This window comes from Corvus moneduloides, chromosome 15 (genome assembly GCF_009650955.1).
Source record: "Corvus moneduloides isolate bCorMon1 chromosome 15, bCorMon1.pri, whole genome shotgun sequence".
NCBI classification, from domain to species: domain Eukaryota; kingdom Metazoa; phylum Chordata; class Aves; order Passeriformes; family Corvidae; genus Corvus; species Corvus moneduloides.
Window position 1 is genome coordinate 12,260,269 of NC_045490.1, and position 27,297 is coordinate 12,287,565.

At 37.6% G+C, this 27,297-nt stretch overlaps 1 protein-coding gene across 3 annotated transcripts; it reads left to right on the plus strand.

The window, feature by feature from the left end:
* The first annotated feature begins 3,589 nt into the window (after nucleotides 1–3,589).
* Nucleotides 3,590–26,629, plus strand: GABRA6 (gamma-aminobutyric acid type A receptor subunit alpha6). 3 transcript variants are annotated; one of them, XM_032125254.1, is made up of 11 exons: nucleotides 3,591–3,856; nucleotides 4,011–4,129; nucleotides 4,393–4,460; nucleotides 5,704–5,924; nucleotides 6,036–6,118; nucleotides 6,710–6,853; nucleotides 7,276–7,428; nucleotides 7,515–7,667; nucleotides 10,632–10,891; nucleotides 20,592–20,852; nucleotides 25,833–26,629. In XM_032125254.1, exons 1-11 carry the CDS (start codon nucleotides 3,819–3,821, stop codon nucleotides 25,881–25,883), a joined length of 1,551 nt encoding a protein of 516 aa, XP_031981145.1. In that variant the 5' UTR covers nucleotides 3,591–3,818; the 3' UTR covers nucleotides 25,884–26,629. The 3 variants fall into 3 exon arrangements, with proteins under 3 accessions (XP_031981148.1, XP_031981145.1, XP_031981146.1); XM_032125257.1 differs by lacking the exon at nucleotides 7,515–7,667 and having other exon boundaries at nucleotides 3,590–3,856; XM_032125255.1 differs by lacking the exon at nucleotides 7,276–7,428 and having other exon boundaries at nucleotides 3,594–3,856.
* The last annotated feature ends 668 nt before the right edge of the window (nucleotides 26,630–27,297 follow it).

Here is a 27,297-nt window from a genome sequence, read left to right on the forward strand (position 1 = left end):
ATGAATCAGAAATTTGATCTTTCATCTCAGTGCTAATGACATCCTACAAGGTGATAAAATTAGCAGCTGGAAAGTATAATCTTGCCACCATACTTCTCAATTTGCCATTCACTTTTTTCAAGCCTACTGTTCAGTTCATGCCATTTTCTCAACAAATTTCCAACTTGTCTGCTTATTTAAAAGCCCAAAGCGTATGTTGCTGACAAGCCTTTTATAACATTTTCATTATTCTCATGAGAGCTTTGTCTACCAAGAAACATTTCTTCCTGTCTCCATGATCACTATTCCTTTTTAAAGGGTGCTCATTTCACTTATAAAATTCTAATTTCCAACTGATTTTCTCAGCTATGTTTATTTTCAAACTGGTTTGATAACCAGTCTCAATAGAATTTGCTGGTTTGACATTCTCTGATAGAGAAATTTGTGCATTTCATAGTGTGAACATTTCTCTTAATAAACAGAAAACAAATACAAGAGTATGCAACTTCTTCATGCAAAGAATTTCAAAACTGCTGAGAAGGGGAATATATCTGTTTCACTCTTGAAAGTTTCAAATCCACAAAAAGAAAACATTAACTGAAAGTCGAGATAAATTAGATTTAACAATCTGTCCAAAGCCTGTTTCAGCTCCTGAAATCATCTAGCTCTGCGACAGTAAAGCCCCCTTCTACTGCCTTTACCATGGAAAGGCTACTTTTAGCATTTTAGAAGGTAGGCTGGAATATTTTGAGTGGCTTAAATATTTTTTTTTAATGTCTTTGACTCTAACTGCAAATTTCTTATGAAGAATATTATCATGTCATTTTCTTTCAGGGAAGCCCCAGACTGAAATTATACAACTATTTCAAAGACTGCAGTCCACTGCCCAATGTTCCTGCTTTGCCATCAGAGATCCTTGCTGCCATGCAAGAATTGCTAGGTATCACGGTATCCCGCAGTGGTAGGGAGGAGAAGAGAGATCCAACAGGCAGGAATTGTGCAGCAAGATTCTTTTATTTAATTATTTTTCAAACTCTTTTATAGACTTTTTTCTTCATAGTCTAATTGGTCAGAGGATCAGCCACCCCCTTGGGGTGATTGGCTAACATCCTAAAACATCCATTGTCAAAATATTTTCCTACTGTACTATAAACAAAGCTTTGCAAGGTCGCAGGTGTTCATAGTTTATAGAACTCTACTAATATCTTCCGTGAGAGAGAAAAATATCTCACAGGACTGGAAAGAACCAAGAGAAATTCTTGCTAGCTGCATGTTTTCATCCACAGCTAGGCTAGACTCAGAAGTGAGATAATAATAGACAACTAAGGGAGTCCAGAGAACATCCCAACCTGGGATGTATGCCCAACCTGGTCCAAAAAGCAAATGTATTAAACTCCCCCAATTTCTAGGGTGAGGGGAAAAAAACATAAAACAATTCTATTTCTCTGACTCACATCCCAATCTACTCTTAGTGAAGACAGACTGTTTATGTTTTTACACAATAGGAGTCTAGTTTGGAACAGGGTGCTATTGAAAAAAAGGCAATTGTCAATTATGTGATTAACAGAAAATGTGACTTATCTAATTCACAACGAAGCAGAGTGAAGTAAAAGAAGTAAGGACTGGTTATTGGCCCTATGCAGCACTGGCCTTTTAATACCCAGGACATGCTTATTAAAAGAAGCTGCTAAAATAAACTTTTTAAAAGAAGACAATTTGGATATGTTCTATTCAGCTGGGGCACGCTGATGTGACACAGCATATGCTTAATTTTATAAAGTTAGCTCTTCTTGCACATTTTGTGAAGGAAATTTGAACATTCCTGTATTTTGCCAAGACTTCTTTTTCCTTTATTGAAAAAGGACATTATTCCAAGAGGACATGCAAGGTAAAACATGGAACACAGAACCCCTAGAAGTAAATAAAGTGATCCAATGGATTCAGAAAAAGAAAAGAAAAAAAAAAGAGCCCTAAACATTTAAGTGTATTTACATATTTAATACTAATGGAAGCATATTTACAAAAATAGATATTAATGGTGTTTACATGCTAAGTACAGTTTTAATATTCTGAGAAGAGCGATGCACACAAGTAACTCAAATGTGCCTAAGATTAAACATATTTGAAAAATGGGGTAAAGTTTCAAGTGGTAAGTTTTAATCAGGACCAGAGAGAAGAACATAACCCCAGAAGGTTCTGATTTGTTGAGTTCCCTTTTCTTCTTTTTCCCTGTTCCACTTAGTATTTCATACAAACCTTTGATTTTTCAGAGATGCAGTTGTATTGTCTGCAAATGAATTAATGCAGATAAATGGTTCTGAATATCAAAAAAACCCCCTGAGATATACCAGCCCATGATGAATTCGGAGAAGTTACATCTTTGGTGTATTCAGAGAACATTTCCAGGGATTCCAGGAACTCATGTTTCCAACTCTTCAAAGGCAGACGTGGAACTCTGGCAGTGTGCAGAGCCCACCTGTGTGGATTATATCACATTACTGCTCATGACAACACGGAAAGGGACTCAGTGTTAGAGGGTATCTTGTATTTTTAATTGCATCATTGAATTCTCTTGGTTTTGTAGCATCACAGTCTCTCTTAAACACAAAACACAAAACTAGAGCACAGAACCCCAGTTTTGGTCTTAATCTAGTCTTACTCCTGAATAAATACATTGTTTTCCTAGTTTCATGCAAATACATTATTCCATTTTTTGACAATGAATAAATTTTCTTAGAAGCTGGTAATGAAAATGAGGTTTATGCAACAAAATAGTATGAAAACAATTAATTTGCTTCGGTATATTTATTTGTCCCTCTGTATTACCATGGAAAGAAAATTGACCCAACTCCTTTGTTTAAAGTGTAGCTAAATGACATACCTGTTACATCATTCACCAGTTTTTTGAGAAGTAATAAGGCCACAGGAAAAGCCGGAGCAGCGTGAACTTTTTTCCTTTAGGGCTGACTATATTAACACTCTTACTGAAGGAACAGACAGTAATGATCCAGTCAGTACTTATCAGGACAAAATTAGTAATGATTTATAATCCCAGTGGTTTAAAAGTAAGGAGCTCCTGTTCTAACAAAAGTCCTGGTAATGCCTTGGTTTAAAGTCTGAGTGAAATCTGTGTGTGTAACCCTCCAAAACAGCTTAGTATTAAAAAAAAACCCAAATAAAAAAAGAAAAACAAACAAACAAATCTAGAAATCTGAACCAGAACCAACTTTTAGTGTTCAATCTCCATATATCAACATTTAGATACTGGAGATCTCTGTACAGTTCTGAAGAACTGTTGAGAAAGGTTAAACCCCCCAGTAAATTGTAAACTCAAGGGTTCCCCCCCCCCCAAAGTTCTAATGATGTAGAAGCTGCATAATAATCTCCCTGTGAACCATAAACATAATAAAAGCTGAGGCCATTTCTAACATAATCTCTATCAGCAAGATGCCAATGCTTTTCCAGATTTCCTAACGGGTGCCTGCTAATTCCATGCCAAAACTAGCAGTGGATTTCTTCCTTTTAATCTTCCCTAATACCTTATTCGATTATTGTCACTGCTCTCCGACCGCGCACCGTCCCTTCAAACCCTAATTCCCCCCCGGAACAGTCAGATGAGGCTGAACTGCGGTGGTGAATCCAAGGGACACGCACGGCCGCGGATACCCCGCACGTCCCCACCCCGGGCAGAGGCCGGCCCAGGACCGCGGGGCCGGGGCTGAGCCAGCCGGGCTCTCCCAGAGCCTCACCCGGCCGAGCCCCGGGGCCCAGGGGAAGTATGAACACCGACAGTGGCTCCAGCTGACGGGTTTGAAAGCACCCCCGCACACACCTGCGGCATGGCTCTGCTGCTCGCCTGGGCTTGTGTGGCTGCGAGGTGAGTGAGACCCCGCCGATCCCCGACGGCTCCCCGCAGCCCCGAGGAGCGGGCGAGACGCTCTTCCCTCCCTGCGCTCCCCGGGGCCGGGGCCTCGGCCTCGGCCGGCGTGACTTCGGCCGCGGGACTGACGGGGACTCGCCTCTCCCCGCAGCGTGGGGACGGCGCTGGGGGACCAGGGCGACGGGGCGGACCTCTACTCGGAAAATATCACTCGGATCCTCGACAAGTTGTTGGACGGCTACGACAACAGGCTCCGACCGGGATTTGGAGGTAGCGGGGAAGCCCCGTCCCCTCGGGGAGCCGGCGGGCGGGGAAGGGCGAGCGGCAGCGCTCTGGCTGCCCCGGGCAGGAGCGGCTCGTCCCGCACCCGTGGCAGGAGGGAGGCGGTGGAACCCCAAAAGGGGAGGCAAAGCAGCAAAATTGCCCGTGCCCCGCAGCTCCCGGCTCTTGCGGGGCGTCTCCGTTGCCCTCGAACAGAGGGGCCCCGCAGCCCCTGTCCCGCTCTGCTCCCAGCCCCTCTCTGTGTCCCGCAGGCTCCGTGACAGAAGTCAAGACGGACATCTACGTGACGAGCTTCGGGCCGGTGTCCGACGTGGAGATGGTAAGGGCCCCACTCGCCGCCCCTGCTCTCTTTTCCCGGGATTCATTACGGTGGCATCTGAGTTGACCGTCATTAAAGCAGATTACGAGGCTTAATCTCTTTGACAATCTCTAGGGCCCAGCAGAGCAGTTTGGCCGGAGCTGCATACAGCTATTTCCCGGCAGCGCCAGCTGGGGCTGGGCGCACACAGCCTTAGGTGACGGCATGGGCCACAGGTGAAAGATGCCTCTTTAACCCTATGAAGAAGATGGTGAGCACCCATGTCCCAGGACAGCTTCGCAGAACGCTGCCTGGTAGGACGCAACCAAATGAGCAGCTGCAGGGGAATGGCGCCGTTGCTGATACGGCTGCCACTGGTCATGCTGGGTGCCCCCAAGCTCAGGCAGCTGCGGACTTGGGTGAACTCTGGCAGCTACAGCAGCAGCCCCAGGAACACGTTAAGTAATGGAAGTGAGGATGGTATTGCCGTTCTCTTTCTGGAGATTGACTTGGGCTGCTATTTTTGCCCTTGTGCACTCCTCAGACACCTGCTCACCTGAGCCTGCAGTCCAGTTTGCAGGCAGGGAACTGTGGGCTCTAAGTGCTACCATAGTTTTTCCGCTGCTCTTCATCAGTCAGTCTAAGAGAAGGCATAAGCATTAATTCTTACAAAATTTGCCCCTGGCCGGGTTTACCTCTGTTTCCTAAGCAAGTTCTGCAGAGGTCCTTTCTGAAGGCTTGTGAAAATATTACTAAGAATTCTTGAAAATAATCCCATAGATTAATAATAAATTGACACCATAATCCTACTGTGATGTGACTCAGATCAGTCATTACTTTGTAAATATCCAAAGAAAGCTGCAGAAGACTCACTGAACATGTCTTTTTGTTTCTGACAATTAAACATTGATAGTTTGGTTTTGCAATTTGAAAGGTAGATGTTTGTATTTCCTTAGACCTCAGTCACTTTGAATTAAATTATTTCTGAGAGGACAATGAGGGTTGTTTTTTTTTTCCTTACTCATGTCAAATTACCTGTTCACTGATTCATTTGTAACTATTCTTCAAGTAGTAAGAAAATAGGATATGTTTTCATGGACAACTTTTTTTAGTAACTACTTAATGGTAATAGGATTGAGTATTTAAGCAGTAAATGAAATGCCATTGACATGTGTGTTAGTTTGTCTCATGGAGTTACTGTCCCCACAGCCACTTGCTATTGCTGACCCCTGCACAGAAGTCAACCCCTGTTTATTTTCCATAGGAATACACAATGGATGTCTTCTTTCGTCAGACATGGACTGATGAGAGGTTGAAGTTTAGTGGGCCAACTGAAATTTTGAGGTTGAACAATTTAATGGTCAGTAAAATTTGGACACCAGACACATTTTTTAGAAATGGAAAAAAATCAATTGCTCACAATATGACAACTCCTAACAAACTTTTCAGAATTATGCAGAATGGAACTATTCTTTACACAATGAGGTGAGAGCTTGTTCTTCTGCTTTTGGTTGATCTGTATTTTTGATTCTATCAGTATTTTTCTACATACCATATTTTTTCATTATCATTTTTTCATTATATTATGTATTCTAGACTAACCATTAATGCTGATTGTCCTATGCGGTTGGTGAACTTCCCAATGGATGGACATGCTTGTCCGCTGAAATTTGGAAGCTGTAAGTTTTTTCTGTATCTTTCAGTTTGTTGAAAGAACACATTTGTTCAGAAGGTCAGAAGATCCTAAGATATTGCTTAGTGACATAGCTGAAATTTTTAACTGTATTTTTATACTAGAATTTTACTTTTTTCTCTGAGACTCAGACCATTCATATGGACATGGATTTATTCAGTGAAGGATGACTGTTGAAGCATGTTTTATTGTTTATTATTCTTACACTTCTGGTAGTCAAAGTTGGTCCTTCAACAAGTCATAAAACCTCTGCTACATTTGCTATATTACTTATAATTTTGAAAACATATAGTCTGTGGTAATCAATTTTGAAAATATTTCATTGAGCTGCGGTAATAGGTGTGTATGTTTTATAGCAAATTAAGAAACAAAGCTAGTTCCTTTCAGGTCTCACCTCAGCCATTCTCTTATTGTGGATTTTTTTTTTTTTTTCATTTTGTAATTAATGAGTTTAGGAACTTACTGGAGTAGGATGCATGTTTCTGTGGGCATTTGAGCTACAAAAGGGATTATTCTGCTTATTTTTTCAATTACTTATACGTAATTAGTAATGGTAAATTTCCCCTCTGTTTCTCAGATGCTTATCCAAAAAGTGAAATAATTTATACTTGGAAAAAAGGACCATTGCATTCAGTAGAAGTACCACAGGAGTCTTCCAGTCTTCTCCAGTATGACCTCATAGGACAAACTGTATCTAGTGAAACAATTAAATCTAACACAGGTAAGATGGAGCCATGTGGAAACTACTGGTGTTACGAAACATCTTGATAATAAATTACAGGGGGTTTTTTTCATATAGAATGAAATTAATTTAATTATCTTTTGCCATTTTAAAAAGTAAAATCCTTGGACACATTCTAACCATTGTCTCTTAAAAGACAGCTTTTCAATACAGTCCCGTCAAACACAGAATTTTTCATGAGATTCTTAAGAATTCCCACTGCCTCCCCACCCCAGTAAAAAGAATACATAAAATGAATATTATTGTAATCTGTTTCCATAAGGTCACTTTACCTTTTTTTAAGCAGTTTATTTTTATGCACTAGGAGGTCTGTGATTTCATCAGAACATACTATGTTGGGTTTAAGCCAGTAATGTTTGCTCACGTTGCCAAAATACGCTGACATACTTGTCTCTTAACAGGTGAATATGTAATCATGACAGTTTATTTCCACTTGCAAAGGAAGATGGGCTACTTCATGATACAGATATACACTCCTTGCATTATGACAGTCATTCTTTCTCAGGTGTCTTTCTGGATTAACAAGGAGTCTGTTCCAGCCAGGACAGTTTTTGGTATGCTGCATTAAGGTCTTTGAATAGCTCAGTGTCATCTACCATTCATTCATTCATTCCTTCCTTTCATTGCTTGTTTGTTTTAGGCGAATATTCACTCCAGCTGCTCTACTTCCATCTTCAAAGGAAAATAGGCTACTATCTCATTCAGACATACATTCCATGCATCATGACTGTAGTCCTGTCTCAAGTTGTGTTTTGGATCAACAAAGAATCTGTTCCAGCAAGAACCGTGGCTGGTATTTGTGTTTTTCCTTTTGTCATTTCATTTCATTTCATTTCATTTCATTTCATTTCATTTCATTCACTGTATTGAATCCATTGTATCAATCAGATACTATAATCCAGGGGGGATTAGGAAAGGCAGCTAGTAGGTTTCAGTCAGCAAAAGTACATACTAAAGTGAAACCAAGTGATAGACAATTTGCCTATGAGGGTCAAAATTCTTGACTCAGAATGTTTGTTTACCCAGACTTGTTTGTGATGCTTTGCAATATATTTTTGTATGCAGGAAGGGACAATTTCAGAGTAAGTGTCAGCCTCTTCATTTTTTAAAGAGGGTTTTTTTAACCTAAGGATTTATTGTCTTGTGAAACCAACATGAGTTAAAGCTTTAAAAAAAAAAAAATCACAGGGAATGGAGTTATTATCTGACACAAGGTACCTCATCTAACACCCATTCTGGAGTGCTCTCTTTCCCTTGGCTACAAAGGTATCTAAACAACTAACAAGGGCTTTAGATGGATAAAGATCAGTGAGCTGAATAATGTCCCTAGCACAGGTTGGACTTAAAATGAGAAAGATGTATCCATATTGCATGGCAGGGCTTTTCTTTCCAGTGTTTGAATTAATGCTCTTAAAGCTTTAAGTCTCCTGGTTCATACATATATGAGGTCTATACTCCAAATATGATGCTACCTGCTTTGGCTTCATGTTGCATCTCTGGACTGTTGAGTTACATCCTCTACATTTTGAGTAAAACGTACTTGCAACATAGTGGTCACAGAAGGTAACTGTACATGCTTGAGAGATGTGCAAGTAGGTCTGTAGCTGATTTGGTAATAATTATATAAATACCCCAAACACTGGAATAACAGCTCTTAGGTATTGTACTGAAGAATAACACAGACTTGAGAAAATATTTTATGAAAACAGTAAAACAGACACCTTTCTGTATTGTGGAAAATAGTAACGTTAGCATTTTAAAAGAACATTTCAATCTTTCTCCCATTTGTATTTCTCCCAGGGCACAGTCTGAATTTGTAGTCCTGACTCGTTCAAAATCCCATGGATTCTGAATACCTTAATCTAAGGAAAAGAAGAGGAAATTCCTTATGACAAAAAAAGACTTCCAGTCTTTTTCAGTGAAATTTTTTTAAAATGGAGAAGGTTTAAAATGCATCATATTAAAAATACTTAAATTATAAATTTTCACTTTTACTTATAAGTCCCAAAACTAAGCTTGAGAGAAGAGAAATTAATAGTAGAAGAACAATGATGTGCCTAAACCAGTTTCTCAGCACAAAATAATTTAAGGACTGTGTTTACCTCCAAAATGGATGCCAGTTATCAGATTGCAGTGTTTGCATTATATAACACATCCTTCAAAACTTACCAAGAAGTGTTCAAAGTATAGAGACAAGGGTAAACAATTCACAGTTGCACAGTTTACCAACTGTAATTTGGTATTCAGTTTGATAAAGTAGCTTTCCACAGTGCAGAGCATTTCATCAATATTCACTCCACACTGAGAAAATTCTTATCTATACCTGTAATAGAATAGGAGACCTATTCCTAATTTAAATTCTTGCTGCAGAAAGTTTTTATTCAGACACAGAATATATAAATTTATTACAAACTAGCACATAGACAGATTGTAATCTAATCACACATCATTTCGAAAAGTTCATTCTGGACCTTTGAAATTGAAATGTATCTCAGCATACTTGTATTCATATCATAAAATGAGTCTGGCAGATTTGGGAGAAGTAGGGGTCCTACATATTTCTATACCATCTCCTATTTGTATTTCATTAAAACATGTTAGGTAATGACATTGGGACGTAGTTAACCTCAGACAGCTGGCAAGCCACATCATGTGAAAGAGTTGCAGAGAAACTGAAAATAATGTCACCCTGTCTGGATGCTGCTATATGCTATGACAGTCCTTTCCTCCGAGCATCACTCACAGCATATTACTTCATCAATTCAACATGACCATCACAATATGACATTAAACATCTTTTACTTCCCCACCTACCCTTTCCCAACTGCAGAAAATAAAGAGGATATTTTCCACCTTACTGTCTTTAAATACCCATGGTTTTTACATTCTAGCAGGCATAAGTAAATATGAGTCACAGAGGCTTCTATATAAATGATTGAGTTTGTTCTTGCATTTTTTGCTTGTATCAGGCAGCAGTAGGAAGTAAGTATATTTCCTACATTATTAATACTGTACACTTCAACACAGAAAGAATAAATTCATGAATTCATGTGAAGAACACCATGGTGCCCATGAGCTACATGACCAGATTTGCTCTGTGAAAATAGATAAGCGCTCTAGAGAAGTAGCTATTCTGTCCTTCCCTATCTGTAACTACAGGCACTTTTAAATCAAGATGCTGTTAGTGAATCTTAAAATATGTATCCAGTGATTAAAGACAACAGCTCAGGGGACCCAAGTGCTATTACTTGAAATGTTTGGATCAGGTTCCAACTGTTTTTAATGTAGAATTTGATTGATTTAGTCAGGGTTCTGTAAGCCACGGTCTGTCTTGTACAACAACCGGAGAAAGAGAGGATCACTGTTGGGGAATGACAATATGTGAATCCAGGTTTCTGCCAAACATTCCACTTATCAACCCCCCAAGGATCCTTTGTATTTCAAGCCTGGATTTTTTTCATAGCCATGTTTATCACAATCCTAGGCAGCTGCACCATGTAGAATGTTGTTATCTTACTTTCCAGTCTGCTCAATGCATTAAGGAAGTTTTTCCAGAGCTTTTAGATGCTGAATCCAGTATGCATGAGTTATTTAAGGATACAAAATACTTAGGAGTGTTGTTGGTTAGCTGGGATGTAGGGTGACAGCTAAAACCAAAAAGAGTGTTGTGCTTTGGTTTCTTTCATATATATGAATTTAAGAGTAGCAGGCCTGAAGCAAAGTTCTAATGCCCCCATTTCTTACTCTTGTTTTCAAGGAATCACTACAGTTCTCACAATGACCACTTTAAGCATCAGTGCTCGTCATTCTCTGCCCAAGGTGTCCTATGCCACCGCCATGGATTGGTTCATAGCTGTGTGCTTTGCCTTTGTCTTTTCTGCACTTATTGAGTTTGCAGCTGTCAACTACTTCACCAATCTCCAGACTCAGAGAGCGATGAGGAAGGCAGCCAGGGCAGCAGCACTGGCAGCAGCACTATCAGCAGCAACTGTACCGGCAGAGGACGAGATTGTGTCGGTAATTGCTTGTTTTTCTGATAATAAGCATCATATAGGAACAGGCAGCTGAAGTAGTGAATGTAAAACAATATTAAAGTGATCTTAACCTGAAATAGATTGTGTAACCAGATCATGTCTATTTATCAAAGGCATTGTTCTGATTCCAGAAAATGAATATAATTCATTTATTTTTAGTGTTTATTTAAATTTGCAATATGATTTTCTAGAGAGATATTTATTTGGCGATATGTTTAAGGAAACCTCTTAGACTGTTACCCATGATACTTCTCCTGAGCTATGCTGTAGGCAGTGTGGTCAGGCAACTGTGGTTCTCAGTAAGTCTGCAGAATCTGTGGGATGGTGTACCATGAAAAAAACATGTGCATTGGCCAGATGATTATGGGATCACTGTAGTACAAGGGCACATACCGTAAGTGCGTCATCTGGAAGATGGGTAATTAGCCTTTACATAAACTTGGCATCTGTTTCTTTTATGAAAATCTGTGTTGGTGGAAGCTTGGGGAAAAAAACCATGAATGAAGGATAGATTTTAGTATATGTGAAAGACAGGAAGTCTTTCTAGTATCAAAAAACTGTGTCAAAATTGCTTGCAAATATTATTCTGTACATCTCATGCTAAATCGTGAATGCTGTCTCACAACATATGTTAATATATTTATCACTGTGGTCTTCCAGTTTCAAAATCAGTTCTACTACCACCGCAATTTCCATTTTTAGAGTAATAACAGAATTTGAACAACATTTTGCAAAACCTCTGAATCTGTAATTGAATAAGGAGGTCAGTCTAAGAGGTGCCCGTATCAAGACAACACCTTACCCACCATATAGAAATTTTTCTACATTTGCTGATAAATAGCAGTTAAAGTAACAACATTTAAGTACTTTCCAACCATTAAAATCACAATTGATAAGTTTTGCTGACTCTTTTTTGGAGGACAAGCTATCAGAAAAAAACCCCAAAAAGTTCACCTGGTTTTATATAGCGCGAGGAAAATACTGATAGCTACTACATGATGAAGAGGAATAACAGCTTGGATCTGTCCTTCACACACTTTATTATTTAAGTTTGAGTTAATCATAAGGTGGTTTACTAGAAAGAAAAAAACCAAACTAAACCAAAATATACTACTTTTGTTTTCACTGAAGTCCCTGCTAAGCAATATGAAAACAGGCTGACTCTGCACATGCTGCTGGTGCATTCACAGCCACTGCCACCACCCCACCCCCCCCCCCCGCCCCCCACATTCCCAGTCTCAGGAACATTCCAAAAAATAATCTGCTTCTGCCCAGATAAGCTAAGAACTTGTTCCTGATGATAGGGCTCCTCCGGATTTACATGGTCTACGAATCATGGCAGACCAAGCTAAGCAACAAATATAAAATTTCTGTTGAACAAATGAATAAAAGATAAAGAAGTTAAAAGACTCAAGTTTCTTATCAACGTCTTCAGCCATAAACAAGCAAAGAGCCAAACTCAAGACACTCCTTCCTATTTTGTAAATATTAACTTGTTAGATTTTCCAAGTAAAAACCAGCAAAAAAATAAGCATCTAGGAATAAAATACACATCTAGGAAGCACACTGCAACCATTTGCTCAAGAAAACTATTTACATCTAGCTGATGTAATGTAGCATACACTTTTAGAAGAGTAGTAAATCCCGTAACATTTAGGTCCCAAAGTAAACTCAGTCTCTAAAACAGCCACAGTGTCCACAAAATTCTATAGACCTGATCTTGCTCAAAGCAAGACAGAAATTTTCAAGCCCTATATGTCCACCACTGTTTTCTCCCAGGACCAGTTCTCTATGAGAACATACTGCGGTAATAGAAAGAGCAAATTCAATGAGATAATAAAAATGAAGGGTGCTTACAATTGAAGGCAAGATGATGTAGTCAAAAAGGCTTCTAGAAGAATTAGCTATTGGATTTAGAAGGTTCCCTTCCAGAAAGGCATTCTGGGAAAAAGGAGTGATTACAGGATAACAGATTTTAAGAAGCTTTTCCTTTTTCAGTTTTTTTTTTTTTTTCCCCCCTGTGGTAGAGATAAGGGAGAAGGAACTTTTGTATGTTGTCACATTGATAGATGTGCTGCAGTCAGTGATATAATTTCAGCTGAAACAGACCTGAAGTGTCTAATTTGAATGCTAACAGTGTATTTAACACAGGCTGATTGCATGAATATATGACCATTTCCTCAGGACTGTCATTCTCACTGAGTGTTGCGCTTCTATAGCTACATTACTGGTCTTAGGACAGTTATTTTTAAATAAGGCACACAGCATAATACTCAGTTTCTTTCTTAGTGTAGATTTAGGAAGTCCTATCTGAGGTCCCAATTTACTCTGTTGCCCTGTATTCCCCAACTTGTTCCAATTGTTTGCCTCTAAATTCTTTCAGCTCTTTTCCTTCGAGATTTTTCTCTTATGTTTTGGTTGCTACAGTGCCCAATTCTTATTCTTTGATAATTTATCTTACCTCTCCTACGTTTCTTTTACCTTTTTTTTTTTTTTTCTCCTCGTTTTCTCTGTCTTTTTTCTAAAAATATTGTTTTCCAAGTTATTAGGAAAAAAAGCTTAAGAGAATCCATATTTAATACATCGTTTTTAGCAGTCTACTTTATTTGATTTTAAAAAAATCTTTTTCATCTCTCATACCCTGTACTTTGGTATCTTTTCTTTTCTAATCTATGATTTTTTTTTTAATTTCTTTTTTACTCTTTAGATGGCCTAGTAAAATTTTCCATCTATTATATTATAATATTTTTATGTGTGATTTTTCAAAGCGTGAAAGTTGCTAGAATTTTTCGTCTATGAAGGCACAAGTATAGGAGGAAGAGTAGCAAATTGTGTCAAAAATGCTGTCTTTAGCATTTTTAGAAGTCAGCTGATATTTTTAGATGAGGACTTAAAAGTTTACTTGGTTTCAGAGAGTCCATTTCTAAAACGAAAAGTCAAATGTACTTACTTGAGAATTTTTATGGCTGTACAACTGCCAGTGGAACTCTGCTACCAGCAGCAACATTAAGAATAACACACAGACTATATATTTTTAATGATCTATTATTTTAACTTGCCTGAAGAGGGGAATAAAGAAAACTGTGGTGGGAATAACCTTAGGATGTCTGAACTAGTAGTACTTTTTGTATGACAGGAAGACCCAGTGCTGCATAAGAAAAGCCCAGGGAGACAGGTTTGGTATAAATGAAAATAGAAAAGAGTTACAAAATAGCCAGTTAGAAACTTTTCCTGCTTGAGTGAGGGCCTAAAATCAAGATAAACATATCTACAGAATATATTCCTGTTTCTTTTTTTAATTCCAGATTAAATGTTTCTTGAACAAAAACAAACAAAAAATTTCAAAGTATTATCAAGCAGGCTCCTTTCCCTCAGTCTAGTTAATTTTATTTAAAATTTTACTTTATTCAAATAAACTAAACTCTCTCACACATGTTTTTATATTTATAATGTAGCCAAAAAACCTGTACACTCAGAAAAGAATTATGTCAGAGGACCAAATTCTGCTCTACTGTATAATGAAAGTAGGAGAAAATGCTGCAGCCATTGAACTGTGGTGGGTTCAGTAAGAGAGATGAGGCTATGCCCATGAGCTCAGTGGAGAGCTGAGAGCCCAGCAGGCCTGGGCTGGCTCCAGGAAAGCCTCTCTATTTACCTCAGTTAACTGACAGCAGAATTTGGCTTGCTCTCTTCATTAGCTGCAGGCAATCCCTGTGTGAAATACAAAGCTATGGGTGTTCCGCTGCAGAACACGATGGCAACAAGCTGAGTAGTCATCTGGACCCTGACACAAACCTGTTCTTACTCATATGGTGGCCAAGCTAGTTTTAGCATGTCAAAACCAAACATCTTATACATACGTATATAAAACCATAATGGCACTTAGCTTTTAAATCCATTTCGATTCTATATTTTCTATATCAATCGCATTGTTTCCTCTTGATGACTTTCTTTACCTAAGAAGATCCCAATCCTGGAAGTTGCAGGGGAAGGGAATTGGTGATACTGTGGAGCACAACATTGGCAGTAATGCTTTATGGGATGATCAGGGAGTAACCCCGTGGATCAAAAGACATCCTTTCCATGTGAGAGGCTACATGTAAAAGACAAAAGATTACCACCCTCTAACAGCTTGATTACAGTTATGTTCTAGAAGACCTCTTGTTTTGACAGAAATCAGCACAGAGCAGTGAAATACCTCTGGGAGATCTTGCTTCTCCCTCCAGCCTTGTGTTTCAAAACAACATGGCTTGGGCAGGAAAGGATTCTCATTTTCTTTGACAACCCTGGCCAACTGCAGAGCAGCCGTATGTCACTGATATAGAGGATTTAGTTTCCTATAATTATGTCAGAATATATTGAGTATGTTTAATGAGTATCCTGGTGTAACAGAGTACTTCTATCTGGATTATCAACCACCCCTTAGGTATTATCCTAGAAACAGCTACATGCTTTAAAGTCTTGACTGAGAACATTGAAGCCTAATCCCAGTACTTTTTTTGCAGGAGTGTAGTAAGGACAAAATAAAGTAAGTTTAATTATAGGAAAAAAACATATGGGCAGACACTGATTTAAGAGCCGAACATGACTTTGAAAATTTAAATCTGTTTAATGTAAAAACATATTTTGACAGCAGAGAGGCTCTGTGCCAATTACATGTTTTTTCTGGCATGCTACAAATAAATGTTAGGAGGAAGCTCTACCACAGCACATCCCCATTGAAAAGAGAATGACCAGGATTCCAGTCGCTGCTCTCCTTACTGCATATCTGGTTTATATAACAGTAATTTTAATAAAATGGGCATGGGGTATTTTTCAGTTATGCTTCCTGCCTCTATAGATTTTTCCATGCAAATTAAAATAGCTTTGAAGTAATAAGGTAACAGCCTCTCCCCTTATTCACCTTCACCTGATGTTTAGGCTATATTCTGAGAGAAGTGAATTTCAGTTCCTGGAGGTTAAGAAAGAATTTGAACATGGTTTTCCCATGCTTCAAGTGAGTAATTTAACCTAAGTGATTTAACCCTTTTACTAGAGTAAAAAATGCTGAAAACAACTCTTCATGTTTTTCCTCAGTGTTTCTAGCAAACGTAACTTAACATTCCTAAAGAGATGCCTAAAGCTAGGGTTATTAATGACTTCTAAACTATATTCAGCTTTTGATTATGCAGGACGCTGTTTATATCTATAAACAATACACATCATTTGCAATAGACATTTTTTGTATCAGATCCCACAGATGAGACATGCAAAGAAGTGTCTAAATTAGGGTTTAAAATGAATCTCTGTCATGAGATGGATACTGAAACTGCACAGGACTGTATTGGATGAGGTTCCTTAGTACATGGCCGAAAGATGATGTTACATACCATAATGAACTTTCTTGCTGTAAGTTGCTGCATATGGATTGTTCAATAGCTAAGGAGAGTTTTTACAGTTCACACTGGTGGATGTAGGGGCTCAACCATGTTTAGCACCCCCTTGGGGAGATAAGTCATTAGCATGTGCTGTTATATCTGTAATATGAATGGTTGAAATTACTCAAACTATCTACTAATGAGCAGAGGCAAAAACGTTATATATTTAATTAAGCATTCTGCCTTTTACAGACACTGAGTTCTGGTTCTAGGTTGGTTTGTGTGTGTGTGTTTTGATATGAGGAAAGCTCAGTGTCTTAAATAAATTATGAAGAAAAGGAGAAATAACATGTTATTTTTATCTAAACTTCTAGAGTTTATTCTCATGAACCTCTTTTTACTGGATTGCTAGTAGGAAAAAGAGATGTGAATAAAAGAGAGATAAGGAAGGACATACAGATATTCATTTGTTTAAAGTTAGCCAGTATCTGGGTTGCATATATAAGATGCTCATGTTACTGTTAGATCATAAACTAAACTGATAGTAAGAATATGCATTTGCAGTACAAGGCAACAGAGAAGACAATTCTACAAATATGAATTACAGAAATCTCTTGAGGGAAAGAAACACAAGAACGAAGTGCATTCATAAATCACAGTTAGCATCCAGCAAAAAAATCAGAAAAAGCAGACAAAGAATTCTGTTTACTCCAAGGTTATATATGCTGTATTGTTTTAGATCTGGAAGGCAAGAAATTTGCTGAAAGCCTCTTGAGATATTCTGAGTATAAGCAAATTCTAGTGATATTGAGGAGAGTTGTGAGAGAGCAGAACTTTATAGATGGGATGAGAGTGCTTTGTGAGCTTTGCAGGGGATGAGATACCTTGCCTACAAAAGCTTAATAAGAAGGCAGACTATATAAGAAGGCCATCTACATACCAGGGTTTGTCTAGTCCAGTGTGATGGTGTCTCACATTAACCAATGAACTGGCAATCTGTTCTGTGTCACTGCCTACTCATACAGAGTCGCAAGTTTAATTGTCTGGTGGACTAACATTCCACATGAGTGCAATAGTCCTCCTCTGAATCAAGGTTCAGTAACTTAAGAAAATCCATTATTTTCTTATGACACAGTGTGCCATGCCTCAGGCTTCTTGTTCTTGCTACTTGTAAAACAGTCCTTACTTGACCAATTGGCTCTGTGAGCTATGCAAAATAGGCTATTCATTTCCATTTTCTCTCTGTGTTGTGTTAACATTTAATGATGTTATTGTATGTAATCTTTGTCAAAAGGAGAAGTTAAATCTAGATATAGCAGACAAATTACTGTAGCTACTTTTCGGAACAATTGTAATAAGAAATTATATGGTCTCCCGACTCCCTCCTCTTCTTGGTTTACCAGTGAATTCCAATGAAAAATATGAGGTGGGGTTCTGGGACAGCTGTCTGGTCTACAAGCAGTTCCCATACTGAGAACATCCTCATTACACATCTGAGATAAATTTGGACTTAGAATTCCATATCCTGAGAAAGGATTTACAAGAAAATAGACTTGACCCTGATTTTGCTGTTATGGGGACCCTGGAGTGTTAAAGACAGTGTAAAGAACTACTCAGGGTTTTTCTTTAGACGAAATCACATTGAGATAATCCTCCTACTTTAGCAATCCTCCTATAGGAATGAGATTTAATAAATATAAATAAAATAACAACCAGGATTACACTCTTCCAAGGGCCTATTCAAATGATCACAAAGATTTTACTACCTCCACGTTCTAAATATGTTCAGTACTAAACGTCTTCCAAATACCATATGCTACAGCTGTTCTACTTACTATTAACTCCATCACCTCAGCACTGTAATTCCCGATTTATGCTTGAATAATCCAGAGTAGAATTTGACCCACCTTGTACCAGAATATTTTAGATAGAAAAGGCTAAGATTCAACACTTGTATTTTTAGGAACCACATGTTGTTCACAAAAGGTCAAGTTGTTCCACAGTAAATTGAAAAACAAGATACCTTACAACTTGTACAGCTCTTTTCAAAGGAGGGCATGCAGGCAAAATGGAATAGAACTTGAATGAAAGCAGGAAGGCAGGCTCAACTAGCCAATCTGTTTATAGAGTGGGATTATTATTATGATTAGTGCAAATGGACGTGGATAACGCTCTTTCTGTTTCTGTGACACATCTGTAGATCCTCCTCCATTTAAATCTCTCTGTTGTTTGCTGTGTTACTGGAAAATACAAAACGAAACATCTGTGTTCCAGATAGGCAGAGAGATAGAATGCTGTTTAATACCCATTCAGACCATGACACCAGTCATATAATGTATAGAGGGCAAATTGGAAGTGATGATTGGTTGCAGGGGGAAGAAAAAGGGCAATAGATAAGAGAAATACATACCGAAAAAGTACCTTATTCCTTTTAAGGTAAGAGGATGGTCTCTTCACCTTTTATTTAGAGTAAAATCAGCTGTGAGGAATCCCATCTCTCTCTAATTTTAGTTGGATACTAGTCCATTCGATCATGAACAGAACTTGGCATCCTGTTGTAGAAGTGTCACTTGTTCTGATTCTCTGACAGTAACAATGACTTCTGGAAGGATAATTCCTGTTATAACTACTTTAAGTCACCCAGGATACACCAGTTGTGCTAGGTTATTCTGTTATCTGGAAATTGTGGCCCAAGTACAAGAGTAGGCAATGTATTTCAGAAAATGCTTCCTTTCCTTTTAGTGACTCAGTCGTTTATCCGATTGACTAAAATCTGTTCCCGTGCTTAGAAGTCCTGCAAGATACCTCCCAAAAATGCTGACAGCAGACTACATTTAAGTGAATGATTGTCATTAAAACACTCCAAAAGAATACCTTTGGAAGTTGCCTATCTAATAGCATTTTTCTACCTTAAAATCATTCCAATGTTAGTCTTCCATTTTACTATGGATGTATGTGCTGTTACATTGGGAGTTATTTACATTGTCCAAGACTTCCCTCATCCGCTTCAATCATTTGGTCATTGTTCTGCTGACCAAAAAAGCTTTGTATTCAAATCCAAGAACATCTGTGTATGTTGTGTGATTTTGTGCACAAGATTTTCCATTAATAATCTGGGAAATGAGTTTTGCAATCCTTTATGGACGAAGTTTTAGGCTTAAGCTCTATATTAACAGAACTGACTTCATATCAAAACAAACAGCAAACAAAAAAGTCACTCTCAGCATCCTCCTGTATTTTCTCAGCCATCAGATGAATCTTACTGCTGCTGCTGTGCATCCACTAATGGCCATCCTGGGATATGGCAGTAGCAGCAAGGCTTTTGACTACTTCCTCCTATTTGACACTACTGTGAAAATGGGTAATCGATATCCATTAGAGCAGGGTTAGAGCCTGTGGTAGATCCTATTCCTAAGCCATTTGTGGAGGGAAGAACTCTATTACTTCTACTCTTGGGAAAATAAAATAATGGCAACTTGGCCCCAAATAAAACAGATGTACAAAATGAATATACATGTTAGCCTAGTAACTAAGAGGTAAGCTCCACATGCCCCTGAGTTCTGGCTGAACTTTCATAAGAGTTTTCATACAGCTTTCTGAAGAGTAATTGAACCCGGCTGCGAATACTGCACAAAATATGGGAGTAATTTGGTTTCATTTTACCATAAATGAAAATAAAAATAGTCCCATTATAGATAAGTATATTTTTCTTCAGTTGTATGTATGGAAGTGCTGTGGGAATTATGAGATATATTTTAAAATGAAATTTTATCCTGGAAAAAACCAAGAGGACAATTTAGCATTCATGTCTTCAGCAGCTGTAAAGTTAGTCCATTGCCTTTTGCGCAGCAGTTTTCTAGTTCTTGCATGACTGCTTGACTCCATTCAGTGTTTACGAAACTTATCAATGGGTTCAGCCAGGGAAGACTGCACCTGAGCCAGCCCATATGTGCTGTTTTGTTTAATCTTGATCCATATCTACACAAACTTCAGTCATACCAATCTACTGCAATTTAGATACACCATTAGCTTCTTTTCCTTTTAGCCCCATCTTTTCTTTTCTCTTTTGGAGCTTCCACTTATCACAATGTTAAAAATATGAAAAGCACATATTCTTTCATGGTTTTACAACAAAGCTTTAGGCCATAAACATATATATCCTTCTGTAGATATTATTTTTGTGATTTTCTGAGATTGCACTATAGCAGAGAAGCAACAATAAAGTCAGAAGGTTAAGTTAAAAGGCGGAAAGAAGTCTAAAGATCACAAAACCGAAGACTCTGTATCCAAAGATCACCCTTTATTTTCTTCTTTTTTCTTTCACAGCATTCTGACTCCAACTCTAACCTGAAGAAGCGAGTAAACTCCATAACGTCTCAGGCAGAGCAGTCTCCTGAACCCAGCGTAATATCAAATACTGCATCCCAGTGTCAACCACCGTCTGTTCCTCCGCAAGCCCCACCGCAACCACCAGCTATTGGAGGTGCAAGTAAAATAGACCAGTATTCCAGGATCCTCTTTCCAGTGGCATTTGCAGGATTCAACCTGGTGTACTGGGTTGTTTATCTTTCAAAAGACACTATGGAAGTGAGTAGTAAATTTTCTGAATACTTGTTTATAATATGTAATATGTTTACTTGGCCAGCATTATTTCAATTGTTCATTTACTCTTGCAACTCAGTTAATCAGTTCTTTCTGAGGAATGCTAGAATGTTTTTCTCAAAAAAAATCAGCTGTAGCACTCAGAACAATGCAGAAAGGCTGTTTGAGGAGGGGAAATGTAAACACCTCTTTAACCCATGCTGCACTGAGCAGAATATGCTCTGTAAGACAACATAGAATGTCATTCTCAGCAAACAAAATGATCTTAAATCTTCTATTTCTTAACCTGCAGTAAGGAATGGTAGAAATGTCTGTTGAAGAAATGAAGTGAAACAGATAAGAACTTTAATATCCTAAGGTTTTCTCAGTGAGCTAGTACCATACGTCTCCCCAAAATGTTTGTTATTTAGAACAAAGGATTAATAACTGCAGTAAAAAGTTTGTGAATCAAGAGTCCCTCGTTTTGTACATTTCAACACATTTTTCCCATTTTTTTCATGTAACTGTACTGTCTTATGCAGATAAAGCTGAAAGATCTTTGCTTAAGTTTGTTTGAATCAGGCAGAGAGTGATTACATCTTTAGATACTCATGAGATCCAGAAGAGACATGTGCCCTGCAAATTGAGCATATCTAGAATAACCAGTCAGTAATCAGTCATTAAACTTTAAGTCTTTAATGGTTTAAATCTCTATTTTTTTCCCTTTTTTTGCCTAAATACATTTCATGGTGTCCTATTTCCTTGGTAAAAAATACATTCCTTTGCCTCATTGCGATAGAGTTTTGGATCTCACTGTACATTGCAGTCAATATGATTGGTACATTTAGCTTTATTTAGGACAGCTAGAGAGATAATGATGTTATTTAGATAGCACCAAATGCACAAAGTCCCTACATCAATAAAAACAGAGTCTGGAAATCTGGTATAAGTGGGGATCAGGCTGTACCTTTATTGCCTAGATTAAAGGTAAAGCAGGCTGAGGGAAATCTCATGGGCAGCCAAGAGATGTTGCAGTTCAGAGGAAACGAGACAATGCTGATCAGCTGATTGGTGGCATCTTGCCTCTGCTAGAAGGCTGCTGCTCTACCAGCCTCTAATTTTGCTGATTTTTGCTACCAGTATGATCTGGAAAATGCTGTCTCTCAGAGATGGAGTGTGCTGCCAAGCAGCTTCTATGGAATTGTGAGGGCAGGAAGGTATGAGACACTGTCTCTTACAAATGTTCCTGCAGATGTCTCTCTCAAGAGGTCACAGCTGCCAACTCCTGGCCACTCCAACCCTGCCCGGTGCTAAATTTAGCATTTTTGCCAGAGTCACTGATCCCTCTGTTAAAATACTGACTATGTGTGCAAATGACTTAGTCAGAGAAGGGAAGTACTGAAAAAACTCATGTCTGATCATTACAGCTTCTGTTTAGAGGCCAGATCCTCAGCTTGCATAGCTTGCCGAGACTCCAGTGGTTTCATTCAACTGTTCACATTTTGGATCTAGAAATATTTGGAACATAGTTTCCATTTCCCTTAGTAGTGATGAAATATTTACACGAAACCTTGTATATTAACATTAGAACCAGGCTTTTAAAATACTTCCAAAGTCTCAGATTAAGTGCTGACTATAAATATTTTTAAATGCTACTGTGCAAGCTCACAAACATGCTCAGAAGCTCAGAAATTGTGTTCTGTAGTAGTGTTACAGAATGACAGAAATCCAGCAGTGAGATTTAGAAAAGAGAACGGTATTGACAGCTGGGGTGTTTTGAATTATGAAGAATACAAACAATTATGTAAATTTTGACCAAGCTCTTCTTCCTAAATTACATTTCTCCATTTGTGTATTCAGTTATAATTAATAGTAATTGTGAAATACACTGCTTGGTTTCTAATTCAAATGTTGTAGCACCAGTTGTTACTTTCAACAACCAGGATTGTTTTTGCTTTAAAAATATTTTAAAAATATGTAAATCTTTTTCTTTCAAAGAGAGGAGATACAAAAAGTTAGGTGAACAAAGCATGGTGTGCTTCAAGGGCAGTTAATCTTTGGCTCCCTCAGGCCCAATAGATTTAATGTCGTTACAGTATTATTCAGCTCATTCAATTTAAAAAGTGCATTTTGTGCAGTATTTCAGGTATATTAGCTTTTTAAATTTACTTTTTAGAGTACATGTGGCTTTTGTTTAAAAAACAAAAAGAGGAAAAAAACCTAATTAATTAATTGAAGTAAACAAATTTCCAGTGCACCAGTTCTTGTAGTGCAGCTTTCCAGGATTTTTATTAGTAGTGTAGTTTGGAGTGCAGAAGATCATTCACCAATTCATGTGCTTAAACCGAACAGCTACCTACTGTCTTTGGAGGTACAGAGAGAATAAATCAGGCATTTCATGAACCTGTTTGTAAAAGCAGGTTATTATCACTGGAATCAAAGGTCATTTTCAACTCCTATCATTATTTTCTGGCCAGACTCTTCCTTTGGCTTTGAAGGAAGTGCAAGAACAGTTTTTTACTTCATGTTCTGGATTCAGAGCCTCAGCTGGAATGAGCAGCCTTGTTAATGTATGAAAGTTGTAATGTAATGAGAGTTGCATGAAATGAGGAGCTCTTTTTTGAGCTGTTTGGTACTAGTTCTGTACAGTACTAAGCAATTTTCTTATGGCTTAAATAATGGACTATATGTTACAGAAATGAAAAAGTCATTTTTGTATCTGGAAAGATTTATGAGAACCTTGAGGACTGAGTACTTTTCAAAGTGCTGCTTGCATAACTTTTTCTTCCCCCTCCATTTAATAATTTTTTTCTTCAGGTTAATCACCTTTTCTCTTACTACACGTGTAAACTAAGAGTACATAAATTACACAGAAATTTTTTTATTTGGAAGTTTATATAAAGAAGAAGGTGTTTTTAATAAAATGTACACCTTGAAACATTTGAATGTTATCATCATAAACTGGTTTGGATTGGAGGGGAGCTTGAAGATCATAGAATTCCACATCCCTCCCATGGCAGGGACACTTTCCACTAGACCAGGTTGCTCCAAATCCAATCCAATCTGATCCTGAAAACTTCCAGAGATGGGGCATCCACAGCTTCTCTGAGTAACCTGTGCCAGGGCTTTACCACCCTCACAGGGAGGGGCAGTCAGGGTTGGACAGACAGCAAAAGTATCTTAGACTGAACTCTGTATTTATACTTCCATACATACTGCACCAAGTCAAGCTTTGCAAACCAGGAAGCTTAGTAGCAAACTTTCATTGCAAGATTAATATTTTTCTATATTTTGAGTCAAAAGAGCATCATTCTCTGAAGAAAAAAAATGAAAAAAAATCCAGGTTAAAATCAAGTAATTCACCTGAATGCTTTTTATACATGGATGGGGATAACATTAATCTTCTGATCTTAATATTTAAATAAAGGTATCGATTCTCCATTGGAACAAATGGGAAACATTCATATTCAATAGCAGTCATCCACCATGCAACTTTTTACATAAGATGTTTCAGTGTAAATGGGTTTGCACTGGGGAGTAGCAATAGCATTGCAGGACAAAAACTGTATTGGTCAAAGCAAAGAAATTAAACTAGCATAGTTGTCTGTCTCCATTTTGTTTGACTGTGTAGTGGTAGAATCTGATATAACCAAAGAACTACAAAATGTATGAAATAACAGATGCTAGTTTTTAGACCGCAGAAAATGCTGTGAGATACTTGTAAGATAAGCTCTCCTTTCTCTCTGAATGTTTTATAAGTTAATGCTGACAGGTGTTAACTATAGTGATATCACCGTGCTATTTATATTATGGAAAAAATAAAGCATCAGAGTTACTCTAAGAGGCCTTACTCCCTCTCTATGTAAGATCAGTTAATTTAGGTGGATGGTTTGAAGATGTGGCATCCCCATGATTTATACATGGGGGATGGAACAGGCACATTTCTATGGTTCATGTTCTTCTGTAGAGTACAGTAATATCTGCCATCCACAAGAAGCTCTACACAGTAAAAAACAAGACACATTTGTGTAAATTAGTCAAATAGAAAAGTTCTTGAAAGAAGAACAAACCTTTCTGACAAATGAGGAAAAAGACATTCTAGCTTTTTATTTTATCATACAGCATATTTTTTGCTTTGTTTTCTGTTTTAAATCTTACTAAATCCTTGAGCTGAATGCTAATTTATGACAGTGACCTTGGTAGGTGAATTGCTCACTTAGTTTATTTTAAAATCTGCTTGATTTAGAGTACAAAGAGTCCCATTTTAAAGATCTGCAAGTACTTTTCTGCTTTGCCATACAACTCACAATGCATCTGCCACTGCAACATTATCTTATGCACTTTATTTCTAAATTTATCTATTTTAATTTTTATATGTAAAATTATATTCCCGTTTCTCAAGTAATAAAACATGGAATGATGGAGTGAATCAAACTAGATAAGGAGATTATGTTAAAATTTTGATGATAAATTCAGAAAAAGAAGCAGAGGTCAGCTTTAATGTTGGGGAGCACAGGAAGATACAAAGGCACTGAATGGACCAAAGTTGCTGAGTCCTGGATATTATTTGGATGCAGAGAACATAGCAGGATGGCAGGAGAAGAGTTACATAATAAGTCAAAGATGCTAATGATGTCAAGTGGGAAGAAATAAGAACAGAGAAGGAAACAAGAGCAGGAAAAGTATTTAGCTTCAATACACTGATATTCATAAAGCTTGTAGTGCCATTGTTACATCATGTTTCAGTTTAAATATTGGAAAAATAAAGTTTGGGAGGAACAGTCATTGCCATACATACTTAACAACTGAGCTTTCATGATCCAGGTAATGAGCATCAAATTCTAAGAGGATTCTCCCCTGTAATGTAGTTCTATTTTGAGTCTGCTGAGAGAGTTCGAAATCACACAGGTTTGTTGGTTAACTCAGTTGTTGTTAACAATGGTTACCAAACCGCAGCCTAAACTTCTCTCTAAACTTTTCTTCCAGTTTTTTGAACCTTCTGCAATGCATTTTCGAAATGACCCTCAGTCGAACTGAAGAACAGCTCAAGATTTCAAAGAAATCACTCAAGGTCGCCGAGGATTGAAGAAACTTCAAAGGATTTGTCTGTCCACAGGTGCTTTCAGTTTTCAAACAGGAAATACTTACACTGGGCATTACTTGGATCCAAACTCTGGACAAATCAAGAGCTGCAAACTGCTTAGGGTTCTAACAATGTTTTCTTAAGATTTCTTACAGTGATTCTACTACAAAAATTCTTGTTAAATTATTTTGTTTAATTGTCAAAGGAATGTTCATTTGTTCTAAAACATTCATAAACAATTGAATGTTTACATTTATATGAAACATCAATAAAAGGATTTGGATTTTTTTAATAGAATAAGGATTTCTAAACTCAGCTGATTCTGAAATGGTATAACTTGGCATATAATTTTACAGGAGATACAGAGAGTTGCTAAATAGTCACTATTTCCTTGAAATCTAGTATTTCAACGTATAAAATGGTGGTAACTTCGTGATTAGGAAGGAACTTAAAAGTGTTGTAGTAGCTCTTGGTATTTAACAACACATTTCAACATGAGCACAAAGACTGCTCATCCTTTTTTCCGAAGAGCTTTTAATGTGAATATGACAGAGGAGGGTTGGATCTCCTCAGGTTTTTTGAATGGTAGAAAGGGAATGTGTATTTTTCCTCTTACATACTTTGTAGAGACTCAGGTGTAATCAATAATGTTAATAATGTCAAGTTGTATCTTAGAATAAATGTAATTACTTACAATTAATGTCAGTTTTAAACAATCCTGTTTATGGTCAAACACTAACCAACCAAGCAAGTAAAAGTGCAGCTAAATAGAAAAAGGTTTTATATATTTATGTATATATTTCTGTGTGCATATATACATATGTATTTCTGTAGAAAATATAAATAATAAATAAATAATACTATAATAAATTATATATATTTCTTTCCTTAGCACAAATCAAAAGGAAATAAAGGGATATGGGTTTCTTCCAGTATTTTTGCCTTTACTGCAATAGGAAGAGCAGGAGCTAAAGTTGCTCTAAGATGGGAATTCCTATGTGTTAAACAGGGTACTGCGGGGAGAAGATGTGCAATTACCTTGAGATATTCCATTATTCAACACCAACCTACCTTTCTATGGATCCTGGTAGAAAGGATGCTCTGGTTTTATCCCACACAAAGTGACCAAATGTAGCTTACATTCAGTTTTGGCATGTTCTGCTTGATCAGAAGTGCAAGAAACAGGATGACTAAGAACACAATTACAAAATTATGTCACAGTACATTAGAACCTTCAATTACATATAAAAGTTTATTATTCTTGATCTGGGCTCTCCTCCCCATTAGTGTTTTCATAATTTCTAGGCCAAATAAAAACCCAGCAGTTTTAAGACATAGAAACTAAACAATGACACAGAAGATCAGCCT